At 46.3% G+C, this 14,337-nt stretch overlaps 1 protein-coding gene across 1 annotated transcript in view; it reads left to right on the top strand.

The window, feature by feature from the left end:
• Positions 1-13,695, top strand: part of POLA2 (DNA polymerase alpha 2, accessory subunit) — a 31,145-nt gene extending 17,450 nt beyond the window's left edge. The window contains exons 15-18 of the mRNA XM_083417072.1: positions 2,821-2,927; positions 10,885-10,944; positions 11,946-12,072; positions 13,237-13,695. Coding sequence (XP_083273198.1) covers positions 2,821-2,927; positions 10,885-10,944; positions 11,946-12,072; positions 13,237-13,389 — 447 coding nt within the window. The 3' untranslated portion in view covers positions 13,390-13,695. The remainder of the gene's footprint in view (positions 1-2,820; positions 2,928-10,884; positions 10,945-11,945; positions 12,073-13,236) is intronic.
• Positions 13,696-14,337: the final 642 nt, after the last annotated feature.

Below are 14,337 nucleotides of genomic sequence, written 5' to 3'. Positions count from 1 at the left end.
GTGGGTGCATTCTGCATGTGCAGCATTTAGCTGGATCCCGTGTAAAAGCTCCATCTTCCAGAAGGGGGAGCTCCCAGCTGAAGAAAAGGCACCGTGTTTGCACTGCTGTTTGCTGTGCTCTTCTGGGCAAAGCCTGGTGTTTTCCTCTTGCTTCTGAAGGGAGTTTGGAGGTGCTTTTAGTGAACTCTCAGGTTTGGTATGGGGTAGTGGGGAGACCTGGAAGCCCGTACGGCTTTTCGCCACAAAGAAAAAAGTGTGTTCATCGGAGCTGATGAGCTCTTTGCTGTGCTCTAAAAAGTCTTCTGTTTAGACCAGTTCTTGGGTCTCCAGCTGTTTTTGGTCTACGATTCCCACCATCACCTACCTGGCAATGATAGGTAAAGGTGATTTGCAATCAATTATGTAGTTTTATGCTCTACCATGTAATTATGTAGTTTTATGCTGACCCACTGAGATCAATTGACACGGGTCCATTCATTGCAGTATGATTGGCCTTCTCTGGGGTTTCAGACAGGGGGCATTCCCTGTACTAACTGGGGAGATGCTAGGGATTGAACCTGGGACCCTCTGAATGCAAGGCAGATGCTCTGCCACTGATCTACCGCCCTTCCCAATCTTTGCCCATCCAGCCCAGTATTGTGTACTCAAACCAGAATCTAAGGGCCTTACTCTTCCCTCCCACAAGGGCCCTCGGACTCCTTCCCTGAGCTTGGAGAAAGAAGAGAAACAGGGTGTAGCTGAAGGGCGAGGCAAGGCTGTGGTTCTCCCTTCTCTCATGGAGGCAGGTTGCCTCTGAAAATCCAGCTGCTGAGAATTGCAAGCGGGGTGTGTGTGTGTGTTGAGAGTTGTGCTGCACTCAGCTCCTGTGTTCAGGCACCTGGTTGGCCACTGTGAGAATAGGCTTATGTTCTAAGGCTCTGGATAGAGATGGAGAATCTTTGCAGCAAAGGGCTTCTCAGCTATCCCAGAGTCCAGCTGCGTGTGTGTTTTGGTTATAGCGCTTTCCGAGGAAGCATAGAGTGCATTCCCAATTGGAGCCCCTTGGCAGGAAGTCCTGCGTCATTTACTCTGCAGCAGAAATATGGGGGGTTTCCCTGGAGCAGCTTAAGCTTTTTCCACCAGGAACCAAATTTGTCTGTGGGCTTTCTGAATGTGTCCCTTCCTTAAAGGTAAAGGTAAAGGTACCCCTGCCCGTACAGGCCAGTCTTGACAGACTCTAGGGTTGTGCGCCCATCTCACTCAAGTGGCCGGGGGCCAGCGCTGTCCGGAGACACTTCCGGGTCACGTGGCCAGCGTGACATCGCTGCTCTGGCGAGCCAGAGCCGCACACGGAAACGCCGTTTACCTTCCCGCTAATAAGCGGTCCCTATTTATCTACTTGCACCCGAGGGTGCTTTCGAACTGCTAGGTTGGCAGGCGCTGGGACCGAGCAAAGGGAGCGCACCCCGCCACGGGGATTCGAACCGCCGACCTTTCGATCGGCAAGCCCTAGGCGCTGAGGCTTTAACCCACAGCGCCACCCGCGTCCCTTCCTTACACACCTCCTTACTTGCCTTATTTGCTTATTGAAGGATTTCCCCCCCTACTCTTGGCATAAGAGCGTCTGAAGTGCGCTGCAGCAGGATGAGGCCAAAGGCCCACTATAGTCCCAGCATCCTGTTCTTATAGCAGCCTATCAGATGCCTCTGGAAAAAGCGCCCAAGCAGGAACTGCCCGCTTGTGATTCTCAGCAGTCAGATACTTCAGGGCATGCTGTCGCCAGCAGTGGAAGTTGAACATTGCCACAGAGAGCCTTATCCTCCATGAATCCTCCTTTAAAAAAATAAAATACATTTTTAAAACTGAAACTTTTCAATCTAGGATACAATAAAAACCAAACTAATCTAAATAAAAATAAAAGAGAAAGCAGGAAACAAAGCGGAAAAGGAAGGAAGGGTGGGAAGCAAAGAGAAAAATTAGAAAAGGGGGAGGAGGAAGAAGAAAATAAGCCCTCTATGAGAGTTGTATCTTAACCCTTGTCACACACATAGGGCAGTGTGTGTAGGCTTCTAACACACACTATTTTCAAAACAGCCTTGTGAGACTAGGCAGAGAGAACGTTGTTGGCCCAAGTCCAACAAGGAAATTTCATGACCTAATGGGAATTTCTACCCAGGTCTTCCCCAGCCTTTGTCTGACATTATAACCACTACACCACAGTGGATAACCCAGGATTATCCCCATTTCTTCCCCCTTGGTGGTACTGGATACTGATGTGGCAGATGAAGAAATACTGTATTTACCCAAATGTAATGTGTGAATGTATGCGTGAAAATTAGGGCACGCATAAGGTTTGATGGTGCATTTACACCAACAAATACTTTTTCAAGATTTTGAAAATTGAGGTGCGTGTTAGATTCGATGCCGCATTACATTCGAGTAAATATGGTAACTGAGGGGAGTCAATAGCAAAACACTTGTAGCGATCTATAAGGTAGAGTCTACGTTGGTCCCATTTTACAGATTTTTAGTGTGTGGGGGGTGGGTGGGAAGTGGACCAAAGCCATGAAAACAATTCTCTTGAGGCTACCTGAAAATGTATGATTCTGGCCTGGTATTCAAACTCTGAGAATCCCTGGGCTGTGCTGAGTCTCTTCTCTCTGTGCCCCCCTCAAAGTAGTGAGGAAAGAGCTTTGTAACTGCCTCATATCTTTAGGCCCTGACTCTTATCCTGCTTTAAAAATAAAAATAAAATCTGCCGTGCTTTCTACTTGAATGCCCAATTGGGGAGCTGTTTGGTCAACCCGCACAAACCCTCTCTTCCCTTTTCTCCAATTCTAGAGAGTCCTCTTCGTTTCTGACCCCTGCACCTTGGAGGTCAACGGTGTGGTTTTTGGCTTGACTTCTGTGGACCTGGTCTTTCACATGGGCTCCGAAGAAATTAGCAGGTATGTTCAAAGCAGGGGTGTAGATTCGCAGAACTGTAGAGTAGTAGGGGACACCAGGGGACATCTAGTCCAACCCCTTGCAATGCAGGATGCTCTTAAACTCTAAAACCATGAGGTGGGTGTATTCCCCCCCCCCAGCCTGAGGGCCGCATTGCATCTTGGCCAACCTTCCAGGGGGCCACACGACAGTGCTGGGTGGTGCCAGAGGCAAAAGTGGATTGAGCAAAAAAAATGTGAATTTTACACTCCCTTTTCTATCCCCCATCTGTACAGATAAAAGGCACTGCCATAGCTCATGGACACATTCCAGCGAGGCCAAAACCCTCAAGGAGGGTGTGGAGCAGGCCCAGTGAGGCCGTGGGGAGAGTCCTAAGGGGACTGAGAGAGGCCCGCAGTCACCCCCCAGGCATAAGTCTTCCCACCCCCGTTCTAAAACCTTAAATCTCCAACATTAAAGTGAAAGGATTATTAATCACCCCCAAAAACACATCCATTTGCTGGCTGAGATTGCGTTCATTCTGGGAGGTACTGTGGTTTGGTGCTGGATTTAGCTCCTTGGTGTGGTCATTGTTCCTTGAGCAATTTTCGGCTTTTTAAAAGGATATCTGCTGATCTTCAGACAGCTGTGAGCGTGGAAGATGTGATAATGGAAGGGGGGTTGGGGGAAATGACACAGCATGAATCAGGCGTGATTCAGAATCCAAAAAGTGTCATCGGTCTGTGAGCGAAAGAAATGTCAGCCCTGAGCTGTGGAATCACATGGCTTGATGTCACACAAAATTCCCTCTTAAGTTGCTAATGCCTTTCAAAGTGCAGTCCACATTTCTGCTGTAAACCCTTTGGAGTGTGTGTGTGTGTGTGTGTGTGTGTGTGTGTGTGTGTGTGTGTGCACGCGCATGCACATGCTTACATTACAGTGAAACTGTGTTATTTTGATAGCGCTACAGGCTGCGTGTAACTTCTGTACGGGATGAGCTTTTTGTATTTACATTAAATATATTTATGGATACTTATCAAAAGATAAATATAATACATCAAAATACAGTGGTACCTCGGGTTAAGTACGTAATTCGTTCCAGAGGTCCGTTCTTAACCTGAAACTGTTCTTAACTTGAAGCACCACTTTAGCTAATGGGGCCTCCTGCTGCTGCTGTGCTGCCGGAGCACGATTTCTGTTCTCATCCTGAAGCAAAGTTCTTAATCTGAAGCACTATTTCTGGGTTAGCGGAATCTGTAACCCGAAGCATATGTAACCTGAAGTGTATGTAACCCGAGGTACCACTGTAAAAGAAATGCTTTAAAAATATAATCTAAAAAGAAGCAGAAGAAAAAAGAGAAAACAAGAAAACAAAGAAAGAAACAGACAGACAGACATTGAGTTCTCTGTCCTCTAAATATAGTACTATTTTCTGTAAGCCACTTGAGGCTCAGGTGGCCTCAGTGGCACAGAGTGCCTTCCATCAGTTGTGGCTGGTGGTCCAGCCACGGCCCTTAGGCTGCCCCTGTCCAGATAACTGCTGCTGTTTATGTTCTGGTAACCTCAAGGTGAGATTATTGCAGTGCGTTACATGTAGGGCTGCCCCTGAAGACAGTCTGGAAAATTCAGCTGGCATGGAATTTGGCAGCCAGGCTGCTCGCTGGGACAAGACAATTTGAGCACATTTCACCAATTCTGGCCCAAATGCACTGGCTGCTAATTAGTTTCCGGGTCCACTTCAAATTGCTGCTGGTTTTGACCTATAAAACCTTAAACGGTTGAGGACCACAATACCTCAAGGACTGCCTCTCCCCATATGAACCTACTCAGATCCTGAGATCATTCTGTGAGGCCCTTCTTCATGTGCCTCCTCCAGGAGCAGTTTGGAGGGAGGCAACGCAAGAACAGGCCTTCTCTGCAGTGGCTCCCCATTTGTGGAATGCTCTCCCCAGGGAGGTTTGGCTGGCAAACCTTTTAGGTGGCAGGTGAAGAGCTGGAGAGGTCCCCTGCCTGAAAATCTGGAGAGCAGTACAGTGGTACCTCGGGTTAAGTACTTAATTCGTTCCGGAGGTCTGTTTTTAACCTGAAACTGTTCTTAACCTGAAGCACCACTTTAACTAATGGAGCCTCCTGCTGCTGCCGCACCGCCGGAGCACAATTTCTGTTCTCATCCTGAAGCAAAGTTCTTAACCCGAGGTACTATTTCTGGGTTAGCGGAGTCTGTAACCTGAAGCGTATGTAACCCGAGGTACCACTGTATAGGCAATACCGAGGGAGCAATGGTCTGGCTCCCTACATCCCAAATATGGTGCTCCTGAGTGTATGCAGAGTTCCTTCTGTCTTAGCCAATGAATCAATCATCTGGATGGGTTGATCTCCAGATAAGATCAGAAAGAAAGAAAGAAAGAAAGAAAGAAAGAAAGAAAGAAAGTCTCACTTCAAAGTGAAGTTCCTGAGAAAATCTCTTGACAAGTGGCGTGCCTCAGATGTCGGCTGGTGCCAGCAGCCCATGGCCTGTCATTAAGTAAATCAAGCATCGCAGTCATCCTCTGCCTTGAGGGTTTGTGTCACATCCTCTCTTTTCCCTTCACCATGTGTTTTTCTTCTTTTCTTCCTCTTTTATGGGGAGACAGCTCCCCGTTTCTCAGCGCCATCGTCATCTGTTGATGGCGTCACACATCTGAGCAAAAAGCGTGCTGCGACTCGAAGTCATGTTTTTAGCCTTGTGGCACCAGTTCTCCGGAATTCTCTTCCCTCAGGAGGGAAACAAGCCCCGACATTATGATTCTGACGGTCACTGAAAATCTTTATTTCATATGAGGTCTGAACCGGTGGTGACTGACCAGGAAGGAGACCTTCAGGTGTAGTGGATAACTCGACAAAGGTGTCTTTCCGGTGTGAAAGAAGCAGATTCCATGCTAGGGATAATTAAGAAAGGGGCTGAAACTAAAACCCTCTATATCACGCGATTAATGCAAACCTGCGGTGCAACTGCACTTGGAATTTAAAAGAGGATTAGACAAATTAATGGTGGATAAGTTTATGTTCTACCTTGATATGCCTCTGAACACTAGTTGTAAGGAATCACAAGCGGGGAGAGCATGGTGTACTCATGCCCTGTTTTTGGTCTTCCCACTGGGATTTCTGGTTTGTCACTATGAGAACAGGATAAGGCACCAGGTGGGCCTGATCCTGCAGCTAGGATCCTTCCATTCATTTCTCCCAAAGTGGCCTGTTCTTTTGTTTCCTGAAGTTTTTAACTTCTGGGTTTTTATGCTTCAATACTGTTCATGACCTGTATTTTCTAATATTCTATTTCTGTACACTAGTTAGATGTCCTCTGGAAGTATAGTGGGTTAAAATTTTTTAATCTCTCTCTTTCTGCAGCCCAGGCCTTCTCTCCTTCACAGTGTCATCTTCTGTCATGTTACTTTATAACAAGAGGAGAGGCCTTTTCTGTGGTGGTTCCCCTAGTGTGGAACGCTCTCCCCCTGGCGCCACCATTGCAATATCTTTAGGCGTCAGGCCATAACATTCCTCTTTACCCAGGCTATTACATTCCTCTTTATGGCTATTAAATAATATATGACCTGTGGAAGAGAGGACTGTTATTTTGATGACTATTTTATTAGGCTGTCGGTCTGTATGCTTTTTATTATTATTTTTATCGCTGGTGTTCTGTAATTTGCTTTAAACATTGTACACCACCCAGGGATCTCTTTGATAAAGGGCGCTATATAAATTGAATTAATAATAATAATATCCTGGGAAAGAGAGGGTGATTGTGAAGCCACTCTCAGAACTGTAGCTCTGTGAGGGGAATAAGGGTCTCCTGGCGATTCTCAGCTGCTTTAATAAACTACAGTTCCCAGGATTCTTTGGGTGGGGTGTGTGGAAACCGTAACTCTTTAAAGTGATGTCACACCACTTTAAATGCAGAGTGGAGATTGGGGTGGGGGAGTTTGTAGGAGTTTGTCTCCCTGTCCCATGTTGTAGAGAGGGAAGGGGCAAATAGACACCACCTCACACTTCCTCCTTCAAAGGAAACTACCTCAAACACTTCCCTCACTGGAGGAGGAAGGCCAAAACATGCCAAAAATATCTTAATTGAATTAGTCCAGTTAGACTGTCTCTTGGGAGCTTCCAATTCTGCTGCCTTCCCTCCACTTCCCATAACAGGGAAACCAATTCCTTAAACTTGCCCTGAAATACCAGGAAAACCGGCAGTTGGCTCTTATAACTGTCTTCTCAGGGCTGACTTTATTATTTTTAGATCTCCAGGGACTGTTCATTTTGGGGGAAAGAGGATTGCTCTTCTCCAGAATAAAGGCAGGAAAGCAATGTTGTATCTCTAGGGGGGGGGGCTGCATTTCTCTCCTCTCTCTTTCCACCCCATGCCTCCCCTTCCCCTGATGAATATTAGGATCTAACAATTCAATAATATTGAAGGATCGCCTCACCTCATCTGTGCCCACCCAACCTGCTTCCGTCTGCTGAAATAGCACTTTTACAAGTGCCACATTGTGTTCGTTCCACATCTGCAAGAAATCAATCCTTCAGTGTGGCAGCACCTAATCTCTGGAACTCCCTGCCCCTTGATATTAGCAGTTATCTTTGCTGTATTGTTTTCAGTGCCTGCCCCCCAAAAAATTGTTTAGGCAAGCCTACCCAGATGTGTAATTTTGTCATGCAATTTCAATATGTGGTTTTGATAAGTATAATTTTTAAATTGCTGATTTTTAAAGAAGTTTAAAATTTGTAATGTTTGCTTTCATTGGTATATTTTGAAGAAAACTTTAGATTGTCTTTTGTAAGTCCCTTAGAGGTCTTTTTTCTTGTTTAATTAGGCGGTATATAAATCTTGTGAAATGAAAGTAATATCTATATTCTCACAGTGAGTTGGTACAGAGAAGGGCAGGGGGGCTTCTCAGCTACTGCACAGAAGAGTGATTTTGTGGCTGGAGCAAGTTCCTCTCTGCCCCCACAGATTTATGACATGTCATGCTGCTGAAATACCCCCCCACTTCTGCACAACTATTAGAGAAAAGGTGGAGGACCTCTGGACCCTTAGCTGGGCCTGCCAAATGGTCCCTAATTTGGCCCACTAGTGCATTTTCTCCCATACCACACCCACCTTCCCTACACCTGGCGTCAGCTGTGGGGCAGATGAAGACACAGCTCACATGGGCAGTGGTCAGAAATTATGGGAGTTGGATGAAAAGCTATTAATATAAGGTCATACTTTATTGCCTTTTCACCTTGCCCTGTATTTTTGGGATCACGTGGACTAGAAACCAGCAAAATGAAAGGTGCCGTGAGCAATCTCTCACCTGCCAAGGAAGGCGTTTGCTCCTGTCCTGTTGTTCTTCCACCCAGCTCTCTCCCTTATTATATCGGGGAGGGACTTGTTGGATTGCCTTTGTTTTTCTTTTGCCCGTTGCATACAAAACACGGATGACGTGTTGTTGTTTGTGTCTCTGTGTGTGTGTTTCATGCCTGACTTTCACACTCCCTTATGTCAAGGTTTCTGTGTTTTGGTGAGTCGCCGTGCCTTCAGACAACAGAGAGCTTTTAATTTATGAGTATTAGCTGAGACTCCATGGGAGGAGGGGGGGAGGGTACAAAAACATGATGCGTTAAGCTGGTTTTGTGGGTGATTTAACAGCGACTGCCAAAAAACCCTCTCAACTGCAGCAGAGTTTCGAATATTACAATAGGCTGGCAGAGGGCCAGCTCTGACATAATGTAATGAAAGCACATGAGTCTTTCCCTTGCACACATACATGGACCACACCAGCAGGGTAAAATTTGAACGCAGAGGCCTCTTTTCTGTTGTTTTTTTCCTGCTTTGCCAGTTATAAAATCCACTCGCCGTATGTGTGTCCTTCATCTCAGGGAGAGGGGGAACCTCCAGATGTTGTTGGACTCTAAATCCCATCAGCCCCAGCCAGTGTAGCTGATGGGAATTGTAGTCCAATAACCTCTGGAGGGCCTCATGTGTTTCCCCATCCTTCCTATCCCTGCAGTATCTTAGGAGAGTTGGGCTTGCTCAGCCATGAAGCTCCACTGGGTGATCTTGAGCCAGCCAGCCAGCCAGCCACCTTTTCTTCAGCTTGGCCTACCTCACGGGGTGTTTGTAAAAATAACTGGGGGGTAGGGAACCTCCACATACAGCTCCTTGAACTCTTCAGCTTTTAATGTTTGATGTTTTGCTGGTTTTTTTTATTATGTTGGAAATTGCCCAGAGTGCCTGGGGCAACCCACTCAGATGGGTGAGGTAGAAATATTATAATGATGATGATGACAACAGAGAGCAGAATACACATTTTAATGTATTTTTAATCTTTTGTTGGAAGCTGCCCAGAGTGGCTGGGGAAGGGTTTGTTTGTTTGTTTATGTGGCTGGCCAGTCAATTGAAAGATTGATTTGGCATCTTTAAAAATGCTTCTGTTCAGAACCACAAGCCTAAACCAATCTCAAGTTTCTTTCCCTGATAAATTGTGGCGGGAGTCCATAGGGCAGTGCCTGATGTATTTATGAAAGCATTTTTATAGCCCACCTTTTAGCTATATAAATACTAATGGCGGCTTATAGAAAATTTGCTAAAGCCTATTTTAGCTGATTTTTTAAAAAACTGTTTAAAAATCCTGCTTGGAATAGCTGAACTGGCAGATAAACACGCCAAAAAAATAGCAAAAAAGAATGTAGACCTTCCCTTCTCTGGCTTAATCTCAAGATCCTTGAATCTGTCTCCTGAGAATAGGAAGCCTGGAGCCTTTGCATATTCAGGCTGGGGCAGAGCTAGGGAGAGCAGCCTCTAGCTGACCCTCGGACAACAGACCCTCCAAGCTGCAGCCCCTCTTCCCAAAGCCACATCCCTTACTGGGCATGTTTCGCTTGAGCGTCCCTCCTCCCTCCTGTTCCTTTTTCCTCATATGCCGTATCTTGTTTGTTATCCTGAAGGCAGGGATTTTCTTACAAGCTACTCTGAAACACTTTTTGGTGAAAAGGCTGGGGTGCCTAACACTGCAGATAAATAATAATACATCTTTGTTAAATTCTGCAGATGTTGTTTTTGTTTGTTTGTTTGTCTGTCTGTCTGTCTGTCTGTCTGTTTTTTGTTTTTACACTCATGCAGTATATGAATTTTATGGAACAAGTAAGTATTTTCCCAAGAGGGGACGGGTGGGAATATTCCTGAACAGAAGCAGCTTCTATTGGGAACAAGCCTGCCGATGTTTCTAAAATGCCAGGGAACTGACTTGTGTTGTATTTTGGGGAGTGAGTGAGAGTGTGTGTGTGTGTGTGTGTGTGTGTGTAATGACTGAGATTTATTATCCTGTACATCGGGTGCAAAGGGAGTCTTTGGCTTCCAGATGCTGCCAAACTACAACTCCCATCATCCCTGGTCCATTGGCCATGCTTGCTGGGGCTGATGGGAGTTGTAGTTCAGCAACATGGGCGGGGGGGCAAAGGTTCCACACCCTTGCTGTTGTATGTAGCAGCCTGAATTTCCTGCGGGTGGCTGACTTGATGCTGCCTGGTATGCGTACGTGTCTGGGTTGGATTTAAGAGGGTCAGGTTTAAACCTTTTAGTTTTAATTAAGGTTTAATGTGTTGAAGCCATTTAAGGATGAAATCTTTACATCAGCCAGTCATTTCTAAGAAGATGATGATAATTAATCCCACCTGGCAAAATAGGCTTCTAAGCAGTTTTACAAAATATGAAAACCCATCAACACAGAAATTAAAATACAAATAATTAAGGTATGCAACTAAGCAGTCCTATTATTAAATCTTCCATCTCCCCCACCCATTTTATCCTCATGACAACTCAGGACTTATTTTAGGCTGAAAGGGAGTCTGTTTTAGAGAAGCAGATCTGGGAGGGGGGCTCGGTACTGGTTCTATTTTTAATAAATATTTTCACACCCTCTTTTTAATTTTGCCACCTTCCTCTCTCTTTTCTTTCTGTCCCAGTTCTTCCAGTGTCTTGGACCGTTTTTCCCGAACTCTGAAGCACATCCTGACTCAGAGGAGGTAAGCTTCTTTTGTTGCAGCAAAACAAACCCTCCCCACTCCCAGGTCATCAAATCTCCTTTGCTGTATTTTACTATATTTTTTTAATTAGTGTTTTTAAGGAGCAGCCAAGTAATTTCGTTGTCCCCGAAGGGGGCAATGACAATAAAGATATTATTATTATTATTATTATTATTATTATTATTATCTAGTTCAGTATTGTCTGCACCGATTGGCAGCCGCTCTCCAGGGTTTCAGGCAGAGTCTTTCCCAGCCCTACCAGGAAAAGCTGGTGGGGATTGAACCCGGGACTTTCTGCTTGCAAAGCAGGGCCTCTGCCACTGAGCTATGGCCTTGCCCTTTAAAATAAAGTTGGTGCATTGCATGATTACGTGTAGTATTGTAAAGAAGCGCAACATCTGTAGCCGTGGAGATGAGAGGAAGGGAAAAACCAGAGGCTGGGGTAGCGAGTTGGCTGGGATCCTTCCAGGCTCGACATTATTGCCATTTGTATTTTGTCCTTCCAAGCTGTATGTGTCCTGAACCCCTGGCCTACTTGGCGGCAAGTCCAGAGTCTGGGGGGTCAAGCCATGCACGCCAAGTCCAAAGGTCAGGACTAAACATCAGGAAGAACTTTCTGGCAGTAAGAGCTGTTCAACAGGGGAAGAGACTCCCACGAGAGGTGGTGGACTCTCCTTCCTTGGTGGTTTTCAACTCTACAGCTCTGTGATTCTATGATATTTGGCAAACTCCCTTTATTTTCCTCCCCTTCGCAACACTTTGGAAACATGGAGATAACACCCCTTGGAACACGGTGCCTTTAAGGTGCTGAATTTAGAGACTGCAGAAACACACACATGCAAACTGAAATTGGCAGCAGTGTTGAAAAGCGCAGCTTGGCATCCTGTTGGTACCCAAGGGGGAGAGGAACAGCTGCTGGCCGTGTCAATGTATGCGAGGGAGCGAGTTGCGGAATGGGAGGGGTAACGCGATCTTTCCTTCTCTCTTTAATTCCTGAGCAGTTACTATCCACTCTACCCTCCCGCGGAAGAGATGAACATTGATTATGAACATTTCTACCAATACGCAGCCCTGCCTGTCACGCCGGACGTACTGATTACTCCGTCGGAACTGAGATACTTTATCAAGGTTGGGGGGAAATGAAGCTGTCTGGGCGCAGGGCGATGGAGGGAGGGGACACATTCCAAGCTGTCTTACGCACATTAGCTCAGTGTTGTCCACACAAATTGGCAGTGGCTGTCCAGGAGTTTTGAGCAAGAGAGTATTCCCCAGCTCTGCCAGGGATCTTCATGCCAAGCAATTGATCTAACCACTGAGCTACAGCTCTAAAAATAAAGTAAGATTCCAGTCCTCATGGAACTCAATAAAAGACTGATTTATATAGAAACATAGGGGACTGGGTCTAGCTCATTATTGCCTGCACTGATTGGCAACAGCTCCTTAGGATTTTACTCAGGCGATATTCCGAGTCTTCCTTGGAAATGCCAGAACCTGCAATCAAAGCGAATGCTCTGCCACCGCCCTTCCCTCTAATTCCGGCATTGGGATTCGACCTCCGGTCCACAGGTTCTTGAACACAGCCACACCACTTCACTGCAAGGATCTCTGCTTGCTGCCCTGTTGAGCAGGAGTTGGGGTGGAGAATAGATGGCAGAGTAAGGCTTAGAGGGGGAGAAATACAGATGAGTTCACTGAAGACCCATTGATAAAACACTATTATACCATTCATGTTCAGAGGCAGTCTATTTTAGAGGGCAAACTGCTTACTTATCCTGCCCTCCCATGGACAGCAAACAACAAAATGTTGGGTGGGGGGCAATTACATTAAGAAAAACACTGAAAACCTTTCAGCCACATACTCTCAGTTGGATAGCAACATTAATGAGTGGAGCAGTCCCGCTTCAGCAAGGAGGGCACCCCACAAACAGAACCACCACCAAAAAGGCCCTGTTCGGGTTGCCACTAATCAGGCACCACCAACATGGCCTCCTTTGCTGATCGTAGGTCCCAGAATGGTTGATACTGAGAGAGACGCCCTTTAAGATCAATAAAGGGTGGTCATTGCTGCCATACCCAGCTAGTGAGTGCTGAGAAACATCTGGCTGCCCCCATTTTTTGGAACTGGGATGCTGCACTAGACAGATTTTTCTGATCTGGCAAGACAGTTCCTACACCCATATTAGGGAGATTAAAATCAGTATGTCCTAATGATACCTTCCCATCTGACTAGAGAGCCTGTTTCTTGTTTTTAATGTCTCTTCCCCCCTCCCTTTGTTTCCTGCCCATCCCTAGGATGTCCTTGGGTGTGTCTGTGTGAACCCAGGCCGGCTAACAAAAGGCCAGGTAGGGGGCACCTATGGGCGTTTGTGCATCCAGCAGAAGGTCTCCAAGGACCAGGAGGAGCGGAAGAGCCCTTGCATCGCTGCTCAGGTCGTGAGAATCTAACTTGCATCCATCTCCTCAACCCACCAGCAGAGAGGACTGCAGAGGTTTTGCTGGAACGGGACCAAAACACAGTTTAGGGACGAGACTGAAGAGACAGAGCGGGTTTCTCCTCCAATGTCTAGGAGTCTCTCAGGGCTGCAGCTGTTTGGGAATCTGCCTTCCACCTTTGCTGCCAACACAGCTGGAGAGCATCTCTTCTGTTGCAATTTCCCCAAGTTTGGGCGGGGAAGAATGGATTTGCCTACGCTAATGTCCTTTTGACAAAACACTTTCTACTTTGAGAAGACAGATAAAAAGTTAGCTATATTCATTGGTGTGTAGCATTTTTTTGGGTGGTGGGGGGAGCAACATGTCTCCCTCTGTGCTTCAAAGTTGATATCCTTTGAGGTGTCTTAACTCCCTCCCCCACTCCTCTCAAACACTCCAATCCTGCAAAGTCGGTGGGGAAACTGACCTCTAGTTTGGAAAACTGAAAGTTCAGGTCTTGCGTGCAGCTGGGGTGCAGACATTTAAAACAAAAAAACACAATTCTCCTGCAGTTTCTTATTATCTAGCCTTGGATATATTCAGTGGTTGCTTTTGCCCATTGGGACCAGTGTGGTGGAAAGTAGAGAGGCCAGGGACAGGCTGAACCATCTAGCACTGCTTTTGTCCCCATTCTTCTTTGCTGAGTTGTACAAGGTGCACCAGCCTGAGAGGTGGGGCAAAGAGATTGAATTATGAGTCCCTGGTTCCTCTCAGGTTGCCTTAGGCTTAGCTTTGGCCCTGCCTGCAATGTGTGAGGGGTCATAAGTGATCTACTTCAGAGGCTTATTTTGAAAGGGTTCCTGAGTGCGATATGCATATAGGGTGTTATGAACTTGAGCTCCAGAGCACACTACGGATGCCATCTCTCATAACACAGGGACCCAGCGGGTGCCTTCCAATGTAGCTGAATGTTAGAAGATT

Source organism: Podarcis tiliguerta (assembly GCF_965153285.1).
Source record: "Podarcis tiliguerta genome assembly, chromosome: 16".
NCBI classification, from domain to species: Eukaryota; Metazoa; Chordata; class Lepidosauria; order Squamata; family Lacertidae; genus Podarcis; species Podarcis tiliguerta.
Note: the sequence above shows the minus strand (reverse complement) of the source record. Positions and strands in the feature narration are given on the sequence as shown.